Consider the following 27,824-nt stretch of genomic DNA (forward strand, 5'->3'; position numbering starts at 1 on the left):
AAGGTAGACAGAATGAGTTATATATACCACCTTAAATGATAGTTCAGAGAAGGAGAAAGGGGACAAAACAGAATCCAGAACACAAGACAAAAATGGCTGGAAAAAATTTACTTAGGCCTGAAGAAAGTAAGAGTAAGGTTTGGGCAACAGAAGTAGGGAGATAGGCCCATATTTTGGACTCAGAGTGACTAGAAGAAGTAAGATAGTAAAATAATTAACAGCACTCTTAAATCACACCTGAGTAAAAGCTGGAAGAGACAGGGCAAGAAACAAAAACATGGCCTGAAGCAGTCCAAAGGTGGGTGGAAATTTAAAAATATAATAAAAATAATAAGAAATTAAAATGTTGACAATACCATAAAAACAAATAGGACTTTTTCCTTTCAATCTTTGCCCTAACTAGGGGTATTTTAGGGTTCAGTAGAAAGTGTTATTCTCTAAATTCAAACTTTTTTCTTTTTATTAAAATCATTAGTAAATACCACATGTAGAGTACATCTGTTTTTTTTGAGTTATGCCACCTGATATACAGTCACCTCTGAGTCTACGCTGCCCTAACCAGGCAACTCTGACTGCACATGGCATCATCCTGAGGTGAAGGTATTAGGGTTCAGAAGAATTAAATGACAGCTCTAGGACTTGCTCTGAGATTTCAAACTCTTTTTAGTAACACATATAAGTAACACACAGTACTGTTTCCACCTTGGCTTTCTCTTTTTCCTTTCCCTCCTCTCCCGCCCTCTCTACCTCCCTTCCTTCCTTTTCTCCTCCCACTCTTCTTTCCATCCCATATTTATTGAGCACCTACTTGGCCAGATACTGTTCTAAGTCGTAGAAACACAGCAATGAAGACAAGGTACCTGGCCATTTGATGCTCATGTTCTATTGTTTACAATTTTTCTTTTGTTTTACAAGGGCGATCTATGTATATATAACAGGACAAAGGATGGAGCACAGTAAGAGGTGTTTTGACACAGGATGGCTGGGGAACGGTCCTCTCAAGAAGAGGCAACACTGTAGCCAAGTCCTGAGCGGAATGGAGGAGCCGCCATGTGAATATTTGGGAGGAGCTTATTCCAGGAAGAAGGAACAGCAACTGAAAAGTCTCGAGGCACCCTCTGCTTGGCTGTTGCCTGTATCCACTATTCCTTTCTCCTTTATCAGAATCCTGATTTGGTTCCATGTGGCACTGTGTTCAACTAAAAGACATTTATCACTCTCTTGTACAGCCATGGGGGTGCTTCTAGAAAGGGTTTTTTAAAGGAAAAAAAAGATGATTCACTGGGGAGCCATGCCCTTTGGCCCACTTCCACCCCCACTCTCCCCAGGGTGGCCGCAGAGCTGCAGCAGTCGTCTTGGACCATAAGGTGATACTTCGAAGGGAAGTAAGGCTCATTCATGATGGTAGAAGGAAAAGACAGAAGAACTCAGGTTTCCTGATGATACTATGGAACCTCTGTGCCATTCCCTGCATCATCTTCTTTTAAGTTTGGTTTACATAACAGAAAAATAAAAGCCATTTAGGCCACTAGGATTTATTTTTTCACTTTCAGCTGAAAAAATTTCTATTTTGAATTTTTTCCCAAACTATTTTGAGGCAAGGAATCGAAACAGAGATAAGTTATGAAAATGCTGAAATTACCTATGTAAGATGATGAAGGCTGAGACCAGGGTGGTAGCAGTGGAGGTGGTAAAAAGTGATGATTCTAGAAGTATTTTAAAGGCAGAGCTAACAGGTTTGCTGACAGAATGAATATAGTGTATGAAAGAAAGATGAGGCAAAGTAAACTGTAAGGTCTGAGGCCTGAGTACGTGGGTAAATGGTGATGCCATGTACTGAGACGAGAAATGAAGAAGGAGCAGATTTGGAGGGAAGGAGAGATCAAGCATTCTGTTTGGACATGCTAAGCTGGAGATCTTCCTAAATAGCTGAGTGGGAATGCAAACAGGCAGTGGTGTTTATGAGTCAGGACTGCAGATACACATTTGGGAGACATCGGCATATAAACAGGATATAAGGTCATGGGACTAGATGAAATCACCTAGCAGGGTGAATGTATAAAAATCATGATAAAAGGTTTGAGACTGAGGTCTAAAACATTCTGATATTTAAAGGTCACAGAGAACAAAGATGGAAAAAAGGAGAGTCAAATAGAGTGGACAGTTGGGAGAAGGAAAACCGGGTAAGACTAGCATCCTAAAAGACAAGTGAAGAAAATCTTCCAGGATGAAGAGGGGAAAAATTGTGCTAAATGCAATGACGGGCCAAGTAAGCAGAAAACTGAGAATTCCACACTGGATCTGGCAGCACGAAGGTCCTGGTTACCCTACAGAAGAGCTTCACTGGTGCTCAGAAATAGAGGAGACAAAGACAACACATATAGAAATTATTCGAGAGGAAATTTGTTGTAAAGGAAAATGGAGGAATGGAGAAGTAAGTAGAAGAGTAACTGGAGAGTTAAAAGCTGGTTTTTATTTATTGATGTATTTGAAGTGGTGAGATATCACAGCATGTTTGTGTCTGACTGAGAAAAAAATGATGCAGGAGAGAGAACTGCATGAATAAAGCTTTTTTAGGAGGTACGGGGTAGTGTCGAGTGCAGACAGGGAGAAGCTGCTGCAGATGGGATGGCAGACCTGGGGAAGATATTGGCTGGGGAGTGGACAGACAGTGACGAGAAGATGGGGAAGAGAACAACCGTCCCTTCCAGTTGTTCATGTTTTCTCAGGGAAGTAGGAGGCAAGGTTTTTAGCTGAGGACAATAAAAGGGGAATGGGTGTTGGAGGTTGAGGAGAGAGGAGAAAGTATGAAAAGTAGCTGGAGTGAGTGTTCATTGGAGAAATACAGTAGGATAGCTGAGGGCCCATTTGGAGTCTGCAGTCATAATTTAAAGTGAGATGAGTCAATGGTGTCACATTTTCCTTATAGCCATTTCAACTGCTCAGGAGCAGGTGTAGAATAAGCACAGTTAGATTCAACCAGGTTTGGGGTTTTTCCAAGGTGCCCAGCCACCAAAACGAGGAGAAAGGGAGTCTATTACATTAGAAAAATATAATCAGTGAATATTTACCTGGCTTGCGTTCTAAAAGCTGCTGTAAATGAAACACTGCTTGTTCATAGTCCTGCTTCTTGAACATGAGATCTGCCATCATCTAGAAAGGTAAAAAAAGAGTTGGTTCTAGAAATATTGCCATGTACTTTACAAAGCATATTCCTTCTATCAAGATTTGGCACTATGAGGACGGCTGGTTGGCTCAGTTGGTTAGAGTGCAGTGCTCGTAACACCAAGATTGCTGGTTCAATTCCCACATGGGCCAGTGAGCTGCGCCCTCCACAGCTACATTATAAAAACGACTAGACTTGGAGCTGATGGGTCCTGGAAAAACACACTGTTCCTTGATATTCCCAAATAAAAATTAGAAAAAGAAAAAAAGACTTGGCACTATGAAAATGCATATGAAATACATGAGGGCAAAGTTTTATAAAAAGGAGCCATTTAAAATGCAAGCACACCTTAAGCAGATTAGCACTGAGATCAATATAATAGAAGATAATGAAGGATGTGAAACAGATAGCTCTGTTTGCAAAACTGTAGTTTTAGCAGAAAATATGTTTCAAGTGGTTATTTTTAAAAACAGAAATTTGAAGGAAATTGCACACTGTATGTACTATCACAGAAAGATGCATCACTGGGAATGGCTAAAGTGACAAGGAGAAGATTTAAAGAAAAAACAAATACTCTTAAATCCTAAATATTTCAAAGGAATTCAAAATAAGCAAGATCTAATGAGATTTTCTTATTATGTTTTGAAAGGGAGACTTTTTATATTTCTTTTTCAGTATAATAACTTAGAATGAACCTCACAAACTGTCATCGATGTAGCTGTTTGAAAAGCTAGCGAATACCTCAACCCCAGGATCAAGCAGAAAGAAAACCAGAACTCTATTTAAAACACTCCATCTTAGAATGATAAACGAAGTTTTTTTCTGTAACTCCGAAAGTCCCACTGAAACTTATAAATTAGTCCAGCGTGTCTGAGTAAGTACTTAAGGTTAGTCTTTAGCAAATTATAGTTTTACCAGATAGATGAACTCCTCCTGACCAAGCATCCTGAGCCATACAGAAAAACTAACTAGGCCCAATTCGGCAAGTCAGGCCTCATTTATAAGAATAGGTTTACTATTTTTATAAAATAAAAAAGATTCTTGGTCTTTATTTGTAAAATGTATTAAAAATGTTAAAAAGTAATTTCTTCCAAAAGCCTACATGAGCCAGGTCTCTCATCTAGTATTAGTTTTCTTGGGTGAAATTTGAAACTTCCACGTGGAGTATAAAACACAACCGCCTTTACAGCACTGAAGTCTCTTGGACTAACCATGGTAGCAGCTTCATTGTCCTGGTCACTCTGGAGAAGGAGAGCACAGTGACGCAAGCAGGCGTCAGGGTCATCTTGTGCCAGGTATAATCGTGCCAGCTCCAGCATTATCTGCGAGAAAAAGGCCAAGATTAGCAAGAAACTGTTTGGAATAAAAAGTGAATGAGGAAAATTTCTGGACCCAGATTAAACTTTAGTTGACCAACAGTTATCGCAATAAAAATGTCAAGCATAATGGGAAAACTATAGGCACGCTTATCTCTACTTTCTCTTATACTAGGGGAAAAAACAAAAAAGAAAAAACAGGTGGTAACTCACTTGAAAAGTACAGAGGCACAAAGCATTGTAAAAAGAACACTGGACTTAAATAGGGAGACTGGATTCTAGTCCAAGTTTCTCCACGATAGGGCTAAGTCCCTCTTACCTCTCAAAACCCGTTTTCTGATTTGTAAAATAAAAAGCTTGAAGTAGATAATCTCTAAGGTATGCTTCAGATTTAAAACTAGGATTTTAAAATCTTGAGCCATCACTGAACAAGGTATCTCTTTGGTTAGGCCTTAATAAAGGTTATTTTTGTCTTACATCTGAAAGAATTGTATTAATTTAAATATGTTCAATCTTAAATTTTAAATTCCAGAATATGGCTGTCTTTTGTTCCGTAATCACTTATTTAAGAATTTAGCTATTCATTAGAGTATTTTTTAAGAAAAATTTTAAACATCTATTCAGATCTAAGAAAGTAATAACATTTTAGTTCATATAACCAGCCATGTATACACGCTTTCTACACCAATATTATCTTTACATTTTTTCTCATTCTGTGCAATTTGAGGTAGAGATTCAATCTAGTCATTTTTACATATACAGCACCAAACAGCAATACAGAGGTGTACAATAGGTGTTTAGTAAACGGAATTGAATCATCTAGATCCAGATATGAGATGGAGAAATTATTTTAAAGTGATTCTTAAAACACACATAAATATTAAAAAAAGAAAGAGCTTGAAGATATACCTTATATCACTTGTTCCTGAATTTTTAGATTCTAACGTTAATTTAAGGCATCATGTAAGTATTCTGAAAATTTCTAGAAACAATATTAAGTTTTAATTTGTATTTTTGTTGTATTTCTTTTCAATTCTTTATTAATAAGCTGCTAAGAATTTTACATTTGGGGAAATTAGATGACATCTGGAATAAAAGGTGCTTAAAATTTCATGAAGGTACTGACTTTATTATCTGTTTCACAATGAACAAGTGCTTCTCTATAAAACTTAATTGCTTTCTCATAGTCACGCTGAGCAACAGAGTGTTTCGCAATTTCTGCACAAATTTCAGCTGCTAAATGTTTCTGTGCAGGAACAGCATCTGGCTGTTCCATCTGAACACGCTTTAGTACTCGCGCTTGTAATTCTCGAGCCTAGAAAAAAATAAGAATAAAAAGAAATTAATAAAAGAAACAGAAAATAAATTAAACAATTCTCAGTAACTGACACACAGCAGAATTTTACAGAAAACTTATTTTAAGCATTTTTGGCCCGCAATCTAACAAGGCCCGATCCAAAGAAAATGTCTTAGCTGAGGTCTTAAACATGCACTTGTTTGCAAATGAGCCAGCATGCACACATCTTTCCAAATGAAGTACTAAAAATTACTGAGTCTTTTCCCATTGTTACAAGGATATGTTCAGAAGCTCACTAAAGAGGAAATACAACCATGAAACAAATATTTGGAAAAGATGTCTAGATTCCGTAATTAAATAATTGAAAATTTAACATGTTTATTAAACTAATAAAGTAGTATCTAACAGTTATTAAATCAAATATTGGCAGGTTTCAGGCAGTAAGTACATCCATGTATTGTTGATGGTCTATCAATTAGTCCAATCTTTCTGGGGAGCACCCTAGGAAAACACACTAACTCGGTTAAACTTAACCAGGTAATTGACCTTAGTTGTTCCACTCTTGGTTAGGTAGCAAGAACATTGCTTAGGAAAAAAAAAAAAAAGGAAACACGATTTGTTGCGAAGAAAAAAACAATCTCTGTTATTTGTTGAAAAAACAAAGAAACAACAATGAAAGAAAAACAAAAAATCTGGACACGACTCAAATGTCTAACAATGGAGAATGGCTAATTAATTGATGGTGTGCATATATGGTCCTACACTATTCATAGACACCCCGAAAGAGGGTAGGAGCCTTCTTTAGGGTAAGAATGTAGAGTAGGTTGGTAATTGGGAAGAACATCAGTCTTCCCACCCACACATCTGGTTTTTAAAACATTGAGACCTTCCTTTAATAAGTGACAGAGAACTCCTGTGCTTTAGGCCTTCACAGTAAAATTTAACTTTGCTCCAATCATTCACTAATGCATTCATGCATTCATTTAACAAACAGTAAATGCCCACCATCTGCCTGCCACACATTATGCTATACACAGGGAGCCCTTTTGGTGACTCCTTGTCAAAATGTTGGTTGACAACTGATATTTGATGAACATGGTCTAACGCTGGGTACTTTTGGTACCACAGGCCATCGTATCAATTTAGGGCATCACAGTAACCATTCTTTTAGAAATGAAAGAGAAAGGATCAGAAAATATTAGTGTATACAGCACGTGGTAAAGGTTAATACTGTTTCATGAACTTTTCATTTTGGTTATGCTACTATGTTTATAAAGTATAGAGGTATATTTACATTTGTATATTTGATATTTTATTTATGTACATATAAGTGTGCATGGTTTTGCACACACACAAACACAAAATCAAAAAACTCTGAAATAATTGGTCTAAATAGGGTAATCGTACCTCTCTATCTGGCAGTACCATTTTATATCTGTTGTAGCAGCTTCATGTCTGCCTTCTTTCCCTCTGAAAAGTATTCTGGCTTAAATGATAAATGATATGGTCACCCTAGCTCTAACAGATATGCAATTCATTCTCTAGATGGTCTGAGTTTTATCTCTATATCAGCTAAACCTCTGCAAAGTCAAATACGTGGACCTCATTAGCTTAACTTCCTAGAGAAACACATTTATAACTTGGATTTTGTGAGGCTCAAAACTTTCTTAAAGGTAAATAAACAGAGGCAATTTTTTGAGCAAAGTAGTTTCGCATTTTTGATCAGACATTTCATAAAAGAATGCTCAATTTCTTTAACTATATAAAATGATCATTAAGACCCATTTTCATACAGAATAAAATGTTCTCAAAAATTGATACCATTCCCTATGTTTTTCCTTGGTTTCCAGAAAGATCAGACCTAAATTTAATTATCTGTTAAAATAACTATATTAACCTTCATTGTCACTGCATTTACTTTTCCTTTCCCCTTCCTATTTTATAATATGTATATATTCTTGCTAATTCCCTAAAGCCCTTGGGTAGAATGAAGTGTGTGTGTGAGTGAGTGAGTGAGTGAATGTGTGTGTGTGTATATACTAATTAATAGACTTTTTAATTTCCCTTTCTATTCGAATAGCTTTATTATGTACATGTACATATCTTACTGAAGACCACACCAAAATTAAATATACCAATAAAATCAGAATATCACATTACTTTTTACATGATGAAATGGAGCTATATAGACATACACACAAATGATTATTAAGTGAAAGAAGCAAAAACAAATATAATATGTACATATTAATTAGAACTTTATAAAGTTAAGTATTTTATGGCATATAGGTTCTTTATTTCTGATTTATTTAGTTTTTTCCACAGAAAATATAGCTAATATACTAAAAAGTGATTTTCCCTATAATTCTTGTAATTAAAGAATTATTGCAATTAAAGAATTACAATAACCTATGCTTTCCTTTCAGTCATTCAACAAAAATTCAAGCACCTATCATGGCAGACAGATTTTATGATGGCTTCCATGATTCTCACCTCTTGATGTTCACTACCTTGTATAATCACCTCTCCTTGTGTGAGTTGGGACCTGTAACTTGCTTGTAACTAACAGAATATGGCAAATATGAAGGAATGTTACTCCCATGATTAAATTATATGAGACTATCTTGCTAGCCTACTCACTCTAGAGACTTCCTCCCTTGATAGCTTTGAAGAATTAAGTGGTCATATTAGCTGGCTCACCAGGCAAAGAACTCAGGAACCTCTAGGAGCTGAGGGTAGCTTTCAATCTCTCATGAACATAGATGCACAAATCTTGAACACTGTATTAGCTAATATCTTTAAATTCCAGTAATATTGTTTTAAAAAAATCACAAGAAAGTGACACATATTTCAGGCATATAAAGGTGAACATTTGAAATCAATTAATTTAATACACCACCTTACCAGAAAAAAAAGAAGAAAAGTCATATGACCGTCTCAATAGACACTGAGAGTACATTAGGTAAAATTTAAGATATTTATAGAAAAATTGTTAGAAAACTAGAAATTGAAAAATCATTAAAAAACATCAGCCACATATAGGATATCACTAAGGAAAAGTGTGCAAAATGCCTCCATTGAAAATTACAATGTGATATACAGATGATGTATTTACAGAATTGTACACGTGAAGCCTATGTAACTTTACTAAGTTTACTATGTAATTTGTCACCACAATAAGCTTTAATATAAAAAAAGAAAACCACAAAATATTAAAAGAAATTAAGAAGCTATAAATAAATGGAAGAAAAAAGAACTGAGTTCAAATCCTGCCTGTGACACCAGTCATGTGACTTCATCCAAGTTTTTAAACCAAGCCTCCTCAGTTGTACAACAGGATTAAAAACATCAACTTCTGTATTTGTTATAAAAATTAGCAATAATATATTTAAACAGTACAATACATAGGCATTCGACAATTATTTCTATTTTGACTTATTTTCTATGAGTGATGGGTCAAAAGAGACTGTTTTCCTCTTACGTGTGGCATATTTCCTTCTGCGCTCACCTCCCACCCCACAACTACAGTCACAAACAAATGCATTTACCTGTTGTAATGAAGTGACTGCATCATCAGGTCTTTCCATTTTACTATAAACTTTTGCTAGAAGAACTTGAGAACGTCCATCTTCCATGAGAGCTGACAGTTCATTTACTATAAAAGAACAGAATACATTGGGAAAAAAATATTCAGTTAAAATAAATGTTTACATTTTTCTGCAAGTTTTAAAACTGGTCTTTAGAAAGAATGATTTTTGAAAAATAGTGAATAAAGTTAAACAATTTTCAGTCAGTTCAATGAAAAATAGCCAAATTAAAAAAAAAAGACTTAAAGATAAAAACTAGCTGGGAGAAAAGTTAAAGAAGTGGATAACAACTGGAGGTTTTTCTTAGATATGTATTAAGAGAAAACAATGTAACAACTCATTTTCAATTTTCATTCTTAAGTGTATAAAATGTTCACTTTATTGAAGTCATTAAAAGATAGTTGCTACATGCAATGAAGAACATAAGTTGCATTTTTTTTTTAATAGGTATCTGATATGCAATAAAGCTAAGCCATTAAGAGCACTGGCTTTGACGCCAACCAGTCTGGTTTCAAATTTAGGCTTCATCACATATTAGCTATTTAACCTTGAACAAGGTACTTAACAATTTTGTGCCTCCCTTTCATCTGTAAAAGAGGGAAATAACAGTACCTATCTCATAGGGTTGTTGTAAAATCTTTACCATCAATAAGTTACTAAATAAGCGAACATATGCAAAGCAATTAAAATAAAGTCAGGTACATGGTAAGTGCTATTTAAATATTTAGTATTATTACTCTGTGATCTAAGAGTAGTAAAAGAACCCTAGATGATTAACAGAAATATGTTTCTTCCACCGTTTATCAAGTGCATGGTCCATGCGACACTCTGTTCAAAGTGGTTTATATACATTATCTCTTTAAAACCTCCTCTCGTGAGGTAGGTTTTGCCATTGCTATTTTACAGGTAAGAAAAGCTCTAGGATGGCACAAGGAACAAGGAGACTACAACCGTGGTGAGAGGAGGGTAGAAGGAGAGGTCAGAGGAGCAATGGTGCACACATGTTAAGGGCCACACAAGCCTCTGTGAAATCTTTGGCTGAACTCCGGGGAACAAGGTAGACACAGGGAGCTTGAACAGACACGATCAGACTTACATGGTTTAAAAGGCTCGATGCTGCTGCTGGGTTGAGAAAGGCTGTGGCAAGGGGTGTGGGGGTGTGAGGATGGAAACAGGGAGACCAGCTGGGAGGCTACTGTCGTAATCTACTTAACAGACGATGGTGGCTTGGACAAGGGTGAAGGCAATGCTCTTGGCTCTTAGCAAATACAAGAAGGATGAAGTTATTGAGAGGAAGAAGGCTGCATGTAGAACAGACATGGGGAAGCAGACTAGGAATTCGGTTTTAGATGTGCTAAGTAGAAGATATTTATTAGAACCCAGGTGCTACTATTTATCAGCTAGGTGAACCTAGGTACGTCAACAAAACTGAGTCCTAGATGGCTAATTTAAAAAATCGGAAAATTATATTTGCCTCAAAATCTAATGTGAGCATTGATGAAATAATATGTAATAAAACACAGAAAAAGGTATCTAAGTACACACATAGAGTATGCGCAGCAAGTACTTATTAAGTGAAAGTATTAGGTTGAGCAAAAGTAATTGTGGTTTTTGCAATTATGTTTAACCTTTCCAACCGCAATTACTTTTGCACCAACCTAATACTTATATTACATGAATGTAATACATACTGCTTGAATCTCTCCTCCTTTACAACCTTTTCAAAAACGTATATCCACATTTAAGGCCATATGTAGTGTTTTAAGTAAGGTCTGACAGACCTGTGCAAGTATCTTTATGAACTAATAATACTTTACATAGTAAATGCATTCAAAATTAGGAAAATATAAACACCAACTTCATCAAAGTGAAATTGAAAGACCATTTTGGAAATATGAGAAAACTCAGAGAGGTAGACTTCTTGGGGATATCACTTTGTGAGGTGTGTAAATGTCTAATCATTTTGTTGTTTTGTATAACTGAAACTAATAAAGTAAATAAATAAATAAATAAATAAATAAATAAATAACTCAGAAATGACTTATCATGTATCCAAACATATTTTAAAGCTACAGTGAATATGGTATTAGCAAACAAAAGGAAACAACTTAGTGCAATCTTAAAGCAAAGATTCCAAGAATCAGTCATGTATATAAAAAAGTTTATTACATGATAAAGGTGATATTTCAATAAATGGCACTGAAATAAAATTGACTATCAATTTAGGAAACTATATAGTAAGAATTATATGTGGGTTCAAGTTCTCCATTATAAAAATAAAAAATATAAAAAAATTCCAGAAAAGTATAAGGAAATATTTTTATAATGTTACGATCGGATTTTCTGAGCATGAGAAGGAATTCAGAATTAAAAAAAAAAAGAGACTGGCAGGTATTACCGTGTTTCCCCGAAAATTAGACCTAGATGGACAATCAACTTTAATGTGTCTTTGGAGCAAAAATAAATGTAAGACGCAGTTTTACTTTGCTATAATATAAGACCAGGTCTTATATAATAGAATATAATATAAGACCCAGTCTTATTTTACTATCATATAAGACCGGGTCTTTAATATAATATAATAAATATAATATAATATAATATAATATAATATAATATAATACCCTGTCTTATATTAATTTTTTGTTCCAAATGATGCATTAGAGCCTATTGCTCAGCTGTCTTATTTTCAGGGAAATGATATATATGGTAATTAAGTATTCTATTTGACCAAGGAAATGATAAATAAATTTGTTAAAGAAACGAGAGCCTGGAAGGAAACATCTACAACATGAATAATAGGTAAAGGATTAAAGATAAGGATATAAATAAAAAATTCCTCAAATATTATCTGTAGACATAAAATGATGCCTAACCTTATCAGTCATCAAAGAAGGGCAAATTAAAATTTTTTTTCCATGATTTATTTTACATAATGTTGGTACAGTTATAGCCTTAAGAAAGAACAATGGGGCAAGATTCAATTCTAGGAGGTAAACAGCAGTATACAAACAAGAATTTTGTCTCAGTATTGTTTCCAACTTTTCTTCAATTTAAATGTTTATCAATAGTGGACGCATCAAATAAATTATGATGTCAACATACAGTAGAATACTCTACCTATGCTAAAAAAATAAAAAGAGCTATATTTGTCAACATGGAGTGAAGCTATTGAAAAATGAATAAGCTATTGAAGCTTATTGAAAAATGAATACTATAGACCTATATGTATAACATGATCCCATTTTGGTATGAAAAAAGTGGTATGTAATTGTGTGTGAGAGACAGACGAGGAGAGATGGGGCAGGGAGACTGACCAGGCTGATATACTCGTACCAGTTGTTAAATATGATTTTCTCTGGAGAGTGGGAGAAGACACAACTTTCATTAACTTCTCTAATTTTAAAATTTTGGCAATGAACAAAACTAGATTTTAGTGAAAAATAAAGATCTTTAGAAAGTAAGTTTATATAAACTTGTAAGAAGGCAATTTGATAGCATCCAATTAAATTTTAAATACACATACCCTCTAACTTACCATCTTTTTCTTAAGAAACATAAGCAAGTGTACATCAACAAATGAAATACAAGGACATTCATTGTAACATGGTTTATAATAACAAAGAATTGAAAACAAATTCAATGCCCAATAATTGGGGAAAGTTAAATAACTTACGGAGTTACATATAATAATACTATGATGCCAGTAGATAGAATGATATGAATGTCCTGACATCAAACTACATCTGTGACATATTGTATGTAAAAAAAATTGCAGAATAAAAACAATACGTTTTGAAATGGAAAAGTATTCATGTTACATTTATATATTTATATACATATAAAATATACATTAAAACATAAAAATGGTTACTTCTAGGGAGATAGTTTGAGAACAATTCAAATAGAATTCATAGGAGAAACTGGAGACATACATTATAGTCTTTTATAGAGAATTAAAAAAAAAGACTTTAAAAAGAATAAAGATTATAAAAATGTTTACTTGTTTAAACATCAGATGTAGTTGCAATTTAAAGGAACCTTCCTTTACATCATTTTGGAAAGTAAAGTATCTCTCTATAACACAATTAACTGTTCTGTAATCTGTTATTAGATTTCTTAAATATCTTATTTTAGAAGAATGATATGCTGATAAATGAAATAACCAACCTCACATATAAAATACTGAGAATACAAATACACACTTATATAATATAAAAATAAAATGGATCAAGTATATCAGGTATACATTTTTCCAAATCAAAAAGACTTTCATACCAGGTTCATGAGCTAGAGCATGTCGAAGAACTTTTTCTGCTTTGTCATACCATTTCAATTTTAATAAAAGCTCGGCCAGATCATAGCAAAGATAATTTTGTTGTCCACTTTTCAGAGCAGATTCATAGTAAGTGATTGCCTAAACAAAATCCATTTCAGTTAGGAAAAAAGGCATTGAGGATGGCATTCAAACATAGATACTTTACACATTACACACAAAAAGCGTATGTATAATTAGAGATAATCTAGGAGGAGCTTAGGCATGTACCCGCACTATCAGTTAAGTATGCCATTTTCCTTAGACAATCTAACATCATACAAGACAACTAGCATTTCGTAGAATAAATAGCTAAAGAAAAGCGCTTGGTGAAAATTTTTTTACTGGTTTTATTCCAGAAGCCAGCGAACATAATTGAATGCAAATACTTTGTTAGCTGTTGTATATATGTTCAGCAGTTACTAGGAATAGGGCAAGAATGTAACAACTAAAAGAAAATCCATTATCTCTACTAAGAAAACAAAACAAAACAAAAACCTCCAAGCACACGGCTTACCAAAACTAATTCAAAAGAAAGGACATCTATTTGTTATAATGAAAGACACGTAACAATAGTGAGCTTATTGTAATTGATTTGGTGGCAAAGATTTAGATGCAAGATGAAGCCTGAAGTAAACTTTAGGGTCCAAACAGCCTTTGCAAAATGCAGCAAAGACGAATCTGAGACATGAGAAAGCCTTTAACATAAATTCCAGTTTGTGAATATGAATTTAGTTTTACAACCATCAAAATACAAATGGTGTTTGCTGAAGACCTCTTATAGAGCAGTGTTTGAAAAATTTTGTTATTATCCTAAGTGAAATAAGTCACACAAAGACAAATACCACATGATCTCACTTATACATGGAATCTAAAAAAAATAAATAAATGAACAAACAAATAGAAACAGACTCAAAGATACAGAAAACAAACTGATGGTTCTCAGATGTGAAGAGGGTTAGGAGGCTAGGTGAAAAAGGTGAAGGGATTAAGAAGTACAAATTGGTAGTTACAAAACAGTCATGGGATATAAAGTACAGCAAAGGGAATATAGTCAGTAATATTCTAATAACTATGTATAGTGCAAGGTGGGTACTAGACTTATTGGGGATTCGCTTCGTAAGTTATATAAGTATCTAACCACTATGCTGTACACCTGAAACTAATATAATATTGTATGTCAACTGTAATTGAAAATAAAAAAATAAAAAAATAAAATTTTGGCCAAATAGATATATTCCAAACTATAAAGTACTTACTTTGGAATAGTTATGAGTTTTGACAAGTGCTTTCCCAATTTTGCTTGCCAGTGTTCCATCTTTGGGGTTCTGATTTAATGCTTGCTCATATGCTACTATGGCTTCTTCCGGCTAATGTTGGCAGATACAAAAAATAAACAATAAATAAACAGCTTAGCTGGATCCCACTAAATGCCAACATTCCTATAATTAAGTTCTTCATTTGGAATCTTAATGAGACTAATAATAAAGCACACACTTAAGTCCAGAAATCTTAATAATTTCAGAGAGGTGATAGTCATCAGCATAGGTGTAACTAATTAGTATAATCCCACCCATGTTAATAGTGTCCTTGTCTTCACAAATAATACTGAGAACTAAGAGACAAATTCTTGACTCTTCATTTCTTTCAATCATTATAAAAGCCAGATACTGAGTCAGAGAACTGTTTCCTTTCAAAGAAAACACCATCTTAGCCAGTAGCTCATCATCCTTCTGTTTGAAGGAGACTCTTATCTTGCTTCTGATAACATCTCTATTTTAAATAATGACAGTGTTAAATTACTGGATATCAATTTGAAAAGAAAAACACTGTTTTGTTGTAATGGTTGTTGCCTTTTTTCTGTAATGACTGAATCTTTGAATATTAAGTAAACATTATTTAAAAAAACAAATTCCTTTTAACAGAATGTTATAGTAATCGCTAAGAATTTTTTAAAAATTCTAAGTCCAAATAGCATCAGAAACTTTACCTCTTGAATATTCATGTATGCATCTCCAAGGAGAAGAAAAGAACGAGGGTTGGGCATTCTTTCAGCAATTTCTCTAGAAATCAGACCCACTCTATTTAGTATATTGAATACAAATATCTTCTTCTAAAACAATGTAAAGTAAAGGTAAGCTCATTTATTTCAATTAACCAATAGCCTTCAGAGTAGTTTCTATATATCCCACACTGTAATATGGTAAACGAAACAAAACAAAACACCCATACTCACACACTGGCTGTTTATGCTAGATCAACCATTTTTTTTCATTAAATCTCTGCATTTTCTGAAATGCACATAACAGAGTAGATAAATTCTTACTATCCAGATACATACTTTCTGTTACATTTAATTTTGAAATGATGTGGGAGTAAAGGTACCAAAAAATGATAGTGGGGAAAAAACACTTATTGTCCTATGTATCTTGAGCTCCAATACTCACGACATTACTCATATGCTGAAATGAGTTATCTTAAAAAATATAACGTTTTCTACCTCAATATTTGCTTTTTATGTTTTACCTGCAAAATTTAGACTACTAAAGGTCAAAATACCAAAGTTATTCACATAATAATGTGATCCTAATCTTTAACATACAGTATCTCATTTCATTGGTCAAAAACTATGAGAAAGACAATTATTATTGATTTTACAGATGACTTGAGTTTAAACCTACAGCTAATGTATCAGATCTGCGTGAAACAAAACCTATGCTTTTAACTGATCTACTATACTGCATTCAAACAAATCAACCCTACTTTAAAATCCCTTTCATTTCATTAGAGACAGTAGTGCTGATCTTTAGGAATCATCCTAGAAAATGTCATTAGGAACTCCCATCCATTCGTCTATACAGCTATGTTGTTCAGTTTCTTTGAATCACTCAGCATCTACAAAGAATCTGAGTAGCTTTCTGAGATTAGATACTTACATAAGTAATATAGATGGACTAGTTTGACTTGGTTTGATGACTTAATTCATCAACATTTTACTATGTTCTCAAGAGTTTAAAAATGTTAATTTTCTCTGACATGGAGTGTATGCCTGGATGTTTTATCTTTTTGTTTCGGGAGAAAGTAAGAGCAACCTCTTTCTGTGCATGTGTGCACGTGTGTGTACGCCCACGTGTATGGGTTTTGGTACTGCAAGAACTCCTAAGGCAACAGTATAAGACATAATTTTTAAAGACCCTGCCCTTTCACCAAGGAAAATTTGTAACCCATACCTTGGTGTGGTGTATACTGTCATAACTTTCTTTTGCTATAACTATTACATTACGAATTACATATGACCATGTAGTCCCTGAATTGTTGACGTATTACATAATTTTCTGAATCTATTAGAATACACGCAACTGTTACAGCTCTTTTCCTTCTCAAACAGGACGATTCAGGGTCTAGAAATAACATCTGACGAGGGAGGAGAGGTGAGAAACAAGAGTAAGCCACAGGTAGAAATAATCATATTACTATGATTCGTTTTAGGGAGAGTGAGAAATTTGGCAAGAGTGACTGTGGTTGGTGGTAGGACAAGGTAGCGAGAACATGTTAAGGCAAAGATCTATAAAGTATCTGTAAAGCAGCTAAAAGAGAAGACAAAGCTAAACTTGGGAATTAATTTCAGGAGGTAAAAGTGACAAAATACAAGGGTTGAAATAACCATTTACCTGTAACAAGAGATATGTAACATTTTCTCTTTCCTGTGCTTCAGATATATATCTGCCATTTTTTCTTTGGCCTCTATGAAATAAGGCTGTTCGGATGTCACATTCCGAAGCATACTTAAAGCCCGTTCAACATCTCCCTGGGCCAGAGCTAGGTCCGCATTAGCAATAGTAACACGCAGTTCTTCAGATGTCCCAGAAAATTCATGAATGGCGTCCTGTAACACTTTTGCTGCCTCATGCTGTAAAGATGAAATTAAAATAAGATTCACAATAGTCTACAAGTTACACTAGAAATGAATATTTTCTACTAAAACAATGAATAAATGCCAGCAGTTATGATATTCATGAAATAGTGATGGATTTTTGAAAAGCACAAGAATTTAAAACTAAACTCAGAAACTAAAATCCGATGACATTACAAATATTTGTTAGCTGAGTAGTTACTACATAAGTCTCTGCTAATATAATTTGATTAGTATTTACTTTGCATCCAGCATTGTATTAGCCTATCTAATTTTCACACACACACACACACACACACACACACACACACACACACACACACACACACAAACCCCTGCGAAGTAATCTCTATTATTACCCCTATCTTGTAAGGCGTAAGGAATTTGAGATTTAGTGTTAAGAAGTTAACAAATGACAGCACCAGAGTTCAAATGCAGGCAGCCTGACTCCGGAGCCTAAATTCTTAGCCTCATTCATTACTGCCTCGTTGATGGGAGCCAATCCACAGTCACCACTACATCCAAGGGCTCTTCATTAAGTAGCAGATTACTTTATTCCCTATGCTCGGACATCATTTTTGTTATAACTCAGGTGAATACAGTACCTCACTTCCAAATAAGTGACTCAATGAATCTAAAATATTAAGACTCATCTCAACTTTAGAGGTTATAAAACATTAGGATTTCAGAAATGTTAAAATGTGAAAAAAATAGTGCACCTTAGAATCAACTATTTATGGTAGTACTGTATAGTATGTTAATTTATTAGTGAAATAAAAGTTCTTTAAGATTTGGCAAGTACCTAGGCATAGCCTTCTTAATTTTCACTAAAATATGAAAATAAATGATTAGCGACTGCTGCAGCCCAAAATACAGGTATCAGTGATATTAAGTTCTTTATTTTCTTGAATTCTCTCAGAATTACATGCTTGCTAGCTATCCATCCATCCATCTGTATTATTATTTTTAAGTATTTGATTTTAAGATTGTCCTATGAGCTTACCAAAGCTGTATTCATCAGGTGGTTCTTTTGTTTTCTCAACTGTTAAAATTTCAGGTTGGTACTTTCATTTTATTCCAGTAGTATCTGTGTGTGCATGTGCGTGTCCATGTCTGTGTGTGTTTGTGTATGTGATTCCTTTTAGGAATTTATCGAATTATAACTATATTATGTTATTACTTTTTATGGTAACCAAGGTAATCATACATTATATTATTATGTTATTATATGTGTTATCTTACATTTCATAGCACATATTACATTATATTGTTATTTATATTATTTCATGGTAGCCAACATTAAGTACACTGATATTTAAAGTCATCCAGATCCAAACTATGTTTAACTTCAGGGGCTCGCAGAAAGCACACGATTTGGTGCAAAGTAATGCAGAAATAAAATTTTTAAACTTTACCATTTAGTCAAGGGAATAATTTTAGCTTTTTCACTTACTACTGACTATATGTACTATATATATATTTGAATGACAAAGCTCAAATCTCAGCCATTGAATTAAAACTTGACCTACCTGTTCTCCATTTAAGCGGTGAACCTCGACCAACTCAAGAAAGATTGATAAACGATGGCTTGCATCAACTTCAGCCTTTTTGCATTTTGATTTTGAGGACGCTCCAACTTTCCTCATTCCTGGTAAACCCATTGCCATATGCAGAGTTTTAATTGCTTCTGCTATATCTCCCATTTTCTTTTGTGACTGAGCTTTAATCAGATGATATAAAGGATATTCTCTCACCTGAAAAAATAATATTCAGAAATACTTCCTTGGAGTGCTTACAACATCAACACATGATTTATAATCCATCAAACATTAAAATAATAGGATCTTTGAGGACAGTCTATCTGTGACTGCATATATGAGGTCATTTTTGGCCTTTTATTAACTTTCTGATCATTTATTAAATCAAATTCAGAGAACCTGTCACTACCTAGTGACCCACTGAATGTCAAACAAGTTAATTAAGTGCTTATACCATGACAGAAGAGAAAATGCAAGCAAGTTTATAGGCTAGCAAGTACAGTCTAAGAAATTATTTGAGTTTTTAGGAAAGCAGTTTCTTTATCTCAGACTTCTGATAGTTATATAAAATTATTAGAGTTCTAGAAACAAAGTTTTGTTCCTTTTATTTTTAAATTTTAAGATTAAAAATTTTAGGACACTTTAATTAAACATTGGTTTTATCCTTTGACACTACTCTGAAACATGTAATGAAGCTTCTGTTTTTACTGTGGTGAGCAGAAGTGTATATAGGAAAAATACAATGACAAAAATGGGTGAGAAAGGAGTCAAAGAGAAGGAGATAATCCAAAATGAGGTGAAGTAGCAGGCATCTAACGTCTAGGACAGCTACCATCTTCCTTCAGGCTGTTTCTAAGCCGCAGTTACCTATGAGCATTGTGTAAATACTCCTGCTTATTTCTTCTCTTAGAGTTTCTGATTGATTGGGGCAGGGCACCTGCACTGGTTAGGATGCACCACCAATCTTGAGAACTACTGCTCTAAAAAGCAGGCATTATCTTCTGCAGACCTTGCCTGGAACTTGAATTCTCCAGTCCACTGAAGGGTTCTCACATAATATGGGGCTCAAGACCCTGCAAATCGAAACCAAACTTTGAGGAGTTGCCTCATGGCTCCAGGTAGTTCAGGAAGCTCCTGAACCTAAGATTTCTCCTAATGCTGAGGGGTATGGGATGTAACACAGAATATCTTGGGTAGAAATCTACTGTTTATATCCTCAAACCACATTTATCCATAAAGATATATGTGTTCCGATGTTCACTGCAGCTTTATTTACGGTGGCCAAGACATGGAAACAACCAAAGTGTCCTTCCATAGATGAATGGATAAAGAAGATGTGGTATATATACACAATGGAATACTATTCTGCCATAAGAAAAGATGAAATAGAGTCATTTGCGACCACATGGATGGATCATGAGATTATTATGCTGAGTGAAATAAGACAAAAAGTCAAGAACCATAAGATTTCACTGATATGTGGGATATAAAGCTGAAAGCAACAAAGGAACAAGACAAACAAACAAAAAAACCCCAAAAACTATGATAGACATAGACAATAGTTTAGCAGTTACCAGAGGGTAAGGGGGGAGGAGGGTAGAAGACAAGGGTAAATGGGATCAAATAGACGGTGATGGAAGGAGAACTGACTCTGGGTGGTGAACACATAGTGTGATATACAGATGATATAATACAGAATTGTACACCTGAAACCTATGTAACTTTACTAATTGTTGTCACCTCGATAAACTTTAATAAAAAAAACAAAACAAAACACACACATACTAAGTTCAAAATGACTAAATGTTCTTTGATGATGAATCTAAAAAAGCTATGAAAAACCAAGGTCCAAGAAAGAAACAGGCAATAAAATAAAACCCTTAGACATAAAAATATTTGGCACAATGCTTTATAATTGACAATTATTTTTACATACTTTTATTATTGCAGTTAACGCTCACTATAATTTTAGGGTATTATGAGTTGTACAGAAAAGAAAACGGGTTCAGAGAGAGATAAGTGGAAAGACTAGACACTGACCCCAGGTCTCTTGTTGCCAAGGACATATAATTTTTAAGTACAACACAGTTGCCTCCATTTGTTCTCCTGCTTCTGATTCCAAAATCTCTTCCATTAAAAATGCATTTATTAGCAAAATATTACAGACTAAAATTTAAAAAAAGCTGAATATGTAAACATTTGCTAAAGGTTCAAGGAGGGTGATGCATTTTAACCACTTGAGTCTGGAACACTTACCTTAAAATTATAGCTCAAACAAAGTTCAAGAGACTGAGAACACAATTTGAATTTTTCCTGAGACAAATAAACCTGAGCCATCAGGAGATGAGCGTCTGCATAAGAAGGACTGTGTTCCAGGCAATGCTGCAGGTTATTATAAGCTGCCTCAGTATCACCTAATGAGAGAAACAAAGCACTGTTATAATTCAAATGAGTAAGAGATCCAGGTCTGAGAGAGAGGAAGGAGAAAAGTAGTTAGTCTATGGATAGTTCCAGTGTTTGAACTTAAATGGTGTAATCTCTCTACCTGTACCAGTCAGCTTCCTTATAGTCTGCATAAAGAATATCCTGTAAATTAGATTACATCTGTAAGACCATCATCCCTTGGTCATAATGAGCAAACCAGTGAAAGTGTGTGAAAAGATCAGAATTGATCACCTCTGTTATTGAGAGTCCCATAAATACCTTTATTCACTGTCTTTATCGAAAAAAACCTGCTTTACTTACGATTTAATTAAAATAAGTTATGTAAAACATGTAAATTTAAATAGCTAAAATGTTGTAATGTCACATTAGCAAAGGTGATTTAGTCTAGTTATCATTCTTGGCTTGAAATATTTTACTGTATATAAAATAACAGAAAAGCCATAAGGATATATTTCAGAGATTTAGAAATATGAGTTATAGATTTAAAATGCCTTTAAATACCAACTGAAGTGTCAAATGATGTGGAAACTGTACATCTGGGAGTCTTAAAATTAAAGGACATGATCAAGATGAAAGTGACTGGAAGAATGAAATCTACCTTGGGCTGGCAGATGGGGTAGGAAGAGGTTCTTCCTCTGAACTACAGCAGACTCCAGGTGGTTTCCTGTGATACTATGACCCACACTGATCCACATCAGCGGTTTTCTAAGTTGGTCTTAGGTAGGTATAGCTAGGCCAACTCCCCATTCAATTTTGCTAGGGGAATGGGGGAGAAGGGATCCTAAATTATTTTCTGTTCCATCACTGTCCTTAACCTTACCTGACATCTCAACAGACAAAATAAGGCTTCCAGTCAGGGCTTGCAGTTCCCAAAGGCTCAGCCTACTTATAACAGAAACCCATTTTGAGCAGAAAACATTTTTCTTAGGGACAGAGCATTAATGGAGAAAAACTTGGCTAAGATAGAACAGTAACTTATTATATATAGCGTCAAAGTTTGACCATTAACAATCAAGCATAAATAATATGGGATTCTTTTTCATTGTCATGCAATCCAACACTCAGAACTGTGCAGACAGAAAAAGGAAATGGGAAAGTGAAGCATAATGAATTTGCATGCAAATTACCACTTCCATTTTCCAGGAAGGAAGAGGATTAAGGAGGTAACTTGCAAAAAGGTTATTGCAAAGAGGAGAAAGTACATGGAAAATAATCAGGATTTGCAAATAAGCGATTGAAGAAAATAAGGACTATATGTATAATTGAGATCAGAATCTTGTTTCTTCTTAAAGTAAAGGGAAGGATCTGTGGAGCTCGCTTTAGAAGGCCACTAAGTATTTAAAAACAGAGAAATGGGTCATCACTGATGGGAAAAATAGCCCATATAAACAAAGACCACATCAACATCACATTCTTATCTAAGAGCAGTCCAGTTTCTCTAGAGGGGAAAAATGAAAGCCACTGCTGTCCGATGACCTTTTTTTGCCAGGGTTCCATGTACTAAAGGATGTGGCTGGCCTTTGTCCCAGGTTCTTGAGAGGGAGTCTCTAAATCTTGGAATCATTTCCCAAATGATAGCAGTGTCTTTGTTAGTTGTGGTGGGCCCAGACAGTTTATGATAACAATATGACTCAGGACAGGGCTGGCTGCCGCAGAAAGACCAACCACGTGATTAGAGGGTTGGGGCTTTGAGCCCTGTGATATCAACGTCACCTGGGGGGTGGGGGACTTGAGCTCAATCAAGTGGCCAATGATTCAAACCATATGTATGTAATTAAAAAACCCTGTGGACACTAAACTGTGGGTGAGCTTCCTTGGTTGCTATGGTTTTTCAGATATCCTCAAGCATCGTTGTATTAGAGAGTTGATGTGTCCCGACTACACAGGGAGAAAACAGTGAAAGCTTCACATTTGGGACCCTCCCAGACCTCACTCTGTACATCTCTTCCTTTTGCTGGTTCAGATTAATGTCCTTTGCTGTAATAACTATAATGCTTTCCCGAGGTCTGTGAATCCTTCTAGTGAATTCTTGAACCTGACAGGGGTCATAGGAACCCTGAAATTTGTAGCCAGCTAGTCAGAAGTGCAGGTGGCCCTGGGAACCCCTGAACTTGTGGCTGGTATCTAAAATGAGGGCAATCTGATGGAGGATTGTGACCTTAACTTGTGAAGTTTCATCCAGATCCAGGTAGTTGGTGCAGAAGTCACTGCAGTTGGCAAATTAGCAAGACTACTGTTATTTAGACCTGTGCCAGCACTATCTTAAATTATTTGAGGCTGCTCTTTTTAAAAACGGAGTTAATATATGAGACTTTCATTTGGCAATTAAGCATGACTATAACGAGACTGATTTATATCAAATTTCAAAATAAATAATTAATGTTTAATAATTAATCACTGAACTGAAAGTCCTAGTTTAATCACACAGTAGGTGGTACCCATTCCAATTGAGAAGAAACTAGAAACTATCACGTGGCTCAATAACAGAATTCAATCAGAAGCAGGTATTATAGAGTCACTTACAACTAGAGTACTTTAGAGGTGAAACAAGTTTTTGAGATCTAGTTCTTTTTTTAAGACAGTTAAAACAGAGATCTCCAAAATTAATAAAGTCAGTCTCTTAACTCTTTATTATGTATAAAATATAACTATTTATGAGAGTACCTTTAAGTTGATTTCTGCCGTTGAGGACTTTACAAACTTAAATTTACTTTGAATAGCATTTAGCCAGCAAAGGTACATATATACGAGTATATAAGCACCACATAATGGTCTGTCTTTATGTATATATCATACATATGTTTGTGTCTTAAAAAGCTAAGGTTATAATGGAGGTGATTATTTCTTTTTAACTATATATAACCAGTCACAGAAACTAAATAGGAATTAATAAATTTCATTACAGCCTGAAACCTGGTAAACACATTTTTTTACGTCAGTAAGTCAACAACTGTGGATTAAAGATCCACAGTCAACAACTATAAATTATTATTGGCAGCGCCATCTGATGGACTCTTTTAAAATGGTAGAACTATATTTTCCCAACAATTCACTTATACCACAAAAGTTTATAGTAATTTTTAAAGAAATAAACAGTAAAGCAAGATAGGCAATTATATTTTGGATAAAAATTAGTTATCTGTGCACACATAAAATATGCATTTTAGGTGACTATTCTTCATATATTGTATATGGACTTCTCAGTTTACTTATATTATTTTTGTCAACATCAGAATATAAAGATTATTTTAAGCTTTTAAAGAGTACCTTACCTGACAAATATTTCACTTTTGCTATTAGGAAGACAGCTTGCAGAAGACCTGGTACAGTTCTGATGATAATCTCCAGAACTGAGGTACAGCGTCTGAGAAGTGGAGAAAGAGGTTGCCCAGGACTTGCAGGCTAAACAAATCAGCAGGTCATTTTATAAATTTGTAACAGAATTTAGCTAAAAATAAACATTTACTAATTTTAATGTGAATACCGAAACCATATATTTCTCTAAAATTTTTCTTATTGTGTTTATTGCCGAGTATCTTTGCTACGAATAGATTAATACTAATTTATCTCCCTGAGACCTATGAACAGATTGTAAATAATGGCTTAGTTCAGCAAAAGAATTATGTAATTATTATATAACTACTCATTCGATAACATATGAAAGGAGCTTATCAGTTCAAAAACTTTATCAAGGAAACATATCTGTTCAAAGGAAAGATAACTAAGAAGTAGAGTTTCTTGCTGGAATTGAGAGTCAAGGCAATGTGAGTTTTAATTCTAACCCTGCCTTGTGATTTCCTCAATTCAATAATTTGCGCTATCCCTGAGTACTGTATGAGTACAGTTTTACAGAATTCAGATTTTGTTTTCCTAGTAGAAAATAGAAGGTAGAACACACGTGTACTATGTCAAATGTCTCATACCTTTATAGTTGTAGGCCCTCATTTTTCTCCCTTTTTATTCATAATGAATATGATAATGAAAGCCCTACTAAACCATTTGTTTATTCTTTTAATGGTTGTCGACTCAACCAATCTTTATCCAACAGTTATCTGCTCACAACTGAGAGATGTGATTATCAGAATTTAAATATCAAATGTTCATTCTCCCTGCTTTGCCTGACCAAGGCCTTTCCCTTTACCTGAAGGATGACCCTCCCCCACCCGCAATCTTACTCCCACACATACACATTCTTAACTGGAGTGTGGCCTCTTACTCACATTCACCCCTACAATAAACCATTGTTACGGACAAGAAAGTGTCACATCTTCTCACTATGTTGAAGTACAAAAAAATGTGTGCTCAAAAGGATTTGCAGAATATGAGCACTGGTACCTAGACAACTTCTTTAAATTTCTACAGCACGTAGACTCTACGTAATATTTAACATTCTATATCTTATACAATTCTACAGTAGTTCCATATTTAGTTCTACCTTATTTATAGGACTAAGGGTATTTATGTGTCATGAAGGTCAGAATTTTATACTTCTACACATAGTATTAGATATAGAGTAAATTTCTTAAAACATATTTATTTTTTTAGTGTAACTGATGATAATGAAAGTATAGGTGATAAGGTGACATGGTGAGGTTCTGGTAATGTTCTTGCCACTTGCTAAGAATTAGATATTGAGAATAACCATTGTTTTCACTGTAGTTTCAGAGTGAATCATAGAAAAAAAAAAAACAGGACTTAGTGGACAATTTCTACGGTAACATGTTGAAAAGAAAACAAATATATATATGTATATGTATATGTATGTATGTGTGTATATATATCTATATATCTATATATATATAGAAATATAGATATATATGTATATATGGCCAAACAAGTATCTGAGCTGGAGAGACAAGTCTGCCCTCCCCATGAAAACAGCATTATAAATGCTAACAAGGTTCTATTATGCTGATAAAGGTTATTATGGAAAAATTACTTCTTGTTCCACCTACAGTTTAATCTCAGCACATCTGCCAGAAAAATCCTTTTAATGTTGAATTGGGTCATGCCAAACACCCTCTGGTGGCTCCCTACTATAACCCATTTGTTTACTGAATGAATTTGATGGATTGTTTCAGTTTTTGAATTTCAAACGGCCATTCTGATTTAACCTTGGTGCAACAAATAAATTTGTTCCTGTTCCATGTCATTCCAGAGAGCAGAAGGAGGACCAGTAAATGGGTGACATTTTTAACACAAAGCAGTCTAACTTAACATAAGAAATACACTCTAATAATCACAGTTATACGAAAAGAATTGCATTTTTGAGTGCATCCAGAAGTGGGATGGACACTTAATGAGGATGTTATAGAGTAGATTCAAATATAAGGTGGTTGTCTGAATTAAATGACTTCTAATATTTCTTCTAAACTCAAGATTTTATCAATCAAAAATGAATATTTATATACCAAAACATTTATTAGTTGGTATCAGGCATTACTATAAATATTCTGATTAAAAATTATTTCAACTAACATATACAAATACTTCCATTTTAATATGCGATATACAAGCAGTCTAACATGTGGAAGATAATTTATTAGCACCTTTTATAAAACACCAAGTAAATGCGTCTTTGAAGATAAGTCCCAAAATGACTTACCTGCATTGGACAGAAATTCAGATATACTGTAATAATTTCTAGCAAGAAATCAGGATTTAACTTCTCAAAATACTGTATGCCACGAGGTAAATCTACTAAGTGTGAAAAATGAGTGTCCAGGACATCATCTAACAAATTGATAACTTCTTCTTGTCGTTTATTTTTCTTCATCGCAAGAACTGCATGTAAAAAGGTTAATTCCTGGAAAATAAGTAGCTTTTTAGTAAATTACTCCATCAGTTATAAATCCATTTATTTCTACTTAGATTTCAAATGTGTATGAAATGCTAATTTTGTGCAGTATTTAATCAAACTTAAGTATTAGCTTGATTTTTAGAATCTTGTGGAAGAATATTTAGTCTAATTCTGCATGGTGGTAAATTAATAAATGAAGTTATATGTTAAAGTTAGTGTACATTAACCCTTTAAAACCATTACTAAATAATAAGATAATTTAAAATTTCGTATTTTATAAATAGCATAAAATACTGTACCGCAGATTTGCCAATAGACTGCTCAATTTCACTAAGGAATTCTAGCTGCTGATCTGCATCCTGTAATTGCTCTTCTATTAATTGACATCGAATAAATCCTACAAACCAAACAGGACACAAATAGTCAAAGTCCACATCAATCCAGGCA

General features: G+C 34.3%; 1 protein-coding gene across 3 annotated transcripts in view; it reads right to left on the reverse strand.

Annotated features, from left to right (window-relative positions):
• TTC21B (tetratricopeptide repeat domain 21B) overlaps positions 1-27,824 on the reverse strand; it is a 65,295-nt gene that overhangs the window by 18,439 nt on the left and 19,032 nt on the right. For all 3 annotated transcript variants that reach the window (XM_019727337.3, XM_074337306.2, XM_019727338.3), the window contains 13 exons: positions 27,677-27,774; positions 27,183-27,383; positions 24,850-24,979; positions 21,389-21,546; positions 19,124-19,348; positions 17,353-17,591; positions 15,672-15,744; positions 14,941-15,051; positions 13,645-13,783; positions 9,328-9,434; positions 5,609-5,797; positions 4,378-4,488; positions 3,072-3,153 (listed from right to left, as the gene is read on the reverse strand). In XM_019727337.3, coding sequence (XP_019582896.2) covers positions 3,072-3,153; positions 4,378-4,488; positions 5,609-5,797; positions 9,328-9,434; positions 13,645-13,783; positions 14,941-15,051; positions 15,672-15,744; positions 17,353-17,591; positions 19,124-19,348; positions 21,389-21,546; positions 24,850-24,979; positions 27,183-27,383; positions 27,677-27,774 — 1,863 coding nt within the window. The remainder of the gene's footprint in view (positions 1-3,071; positions 3,154-4,377; positions 4,489-5,608; positions 5,798-9,327; positions 9,435-13,644; positions 13,784-14,940; positions 15,052-15,671; positions 15,745-17,352; positions 17,592-19,123; positions 19,349-21,388; positions 21,547-24,849; positions 24,980-27,182; positions 27,384-27,676; positions 27,775-27,824) is intronic.

Source organism: Rhinolophus sinicus, chromosome 17, assembly GCF_057876585.1.
Source record: "Rhinolophus sinicus isolate RSI-liver-muscle chromosome 17, RSI-T2T, whole genome shotgun sequence".
Taxonomy (NCBI): domain Eukaryota; kingdom Metazoa; phylum Chordata; class Mammalia; order Chiroptera; family Rhinolophidae; genus Rhinolophus; species Rhinolophus sinicus.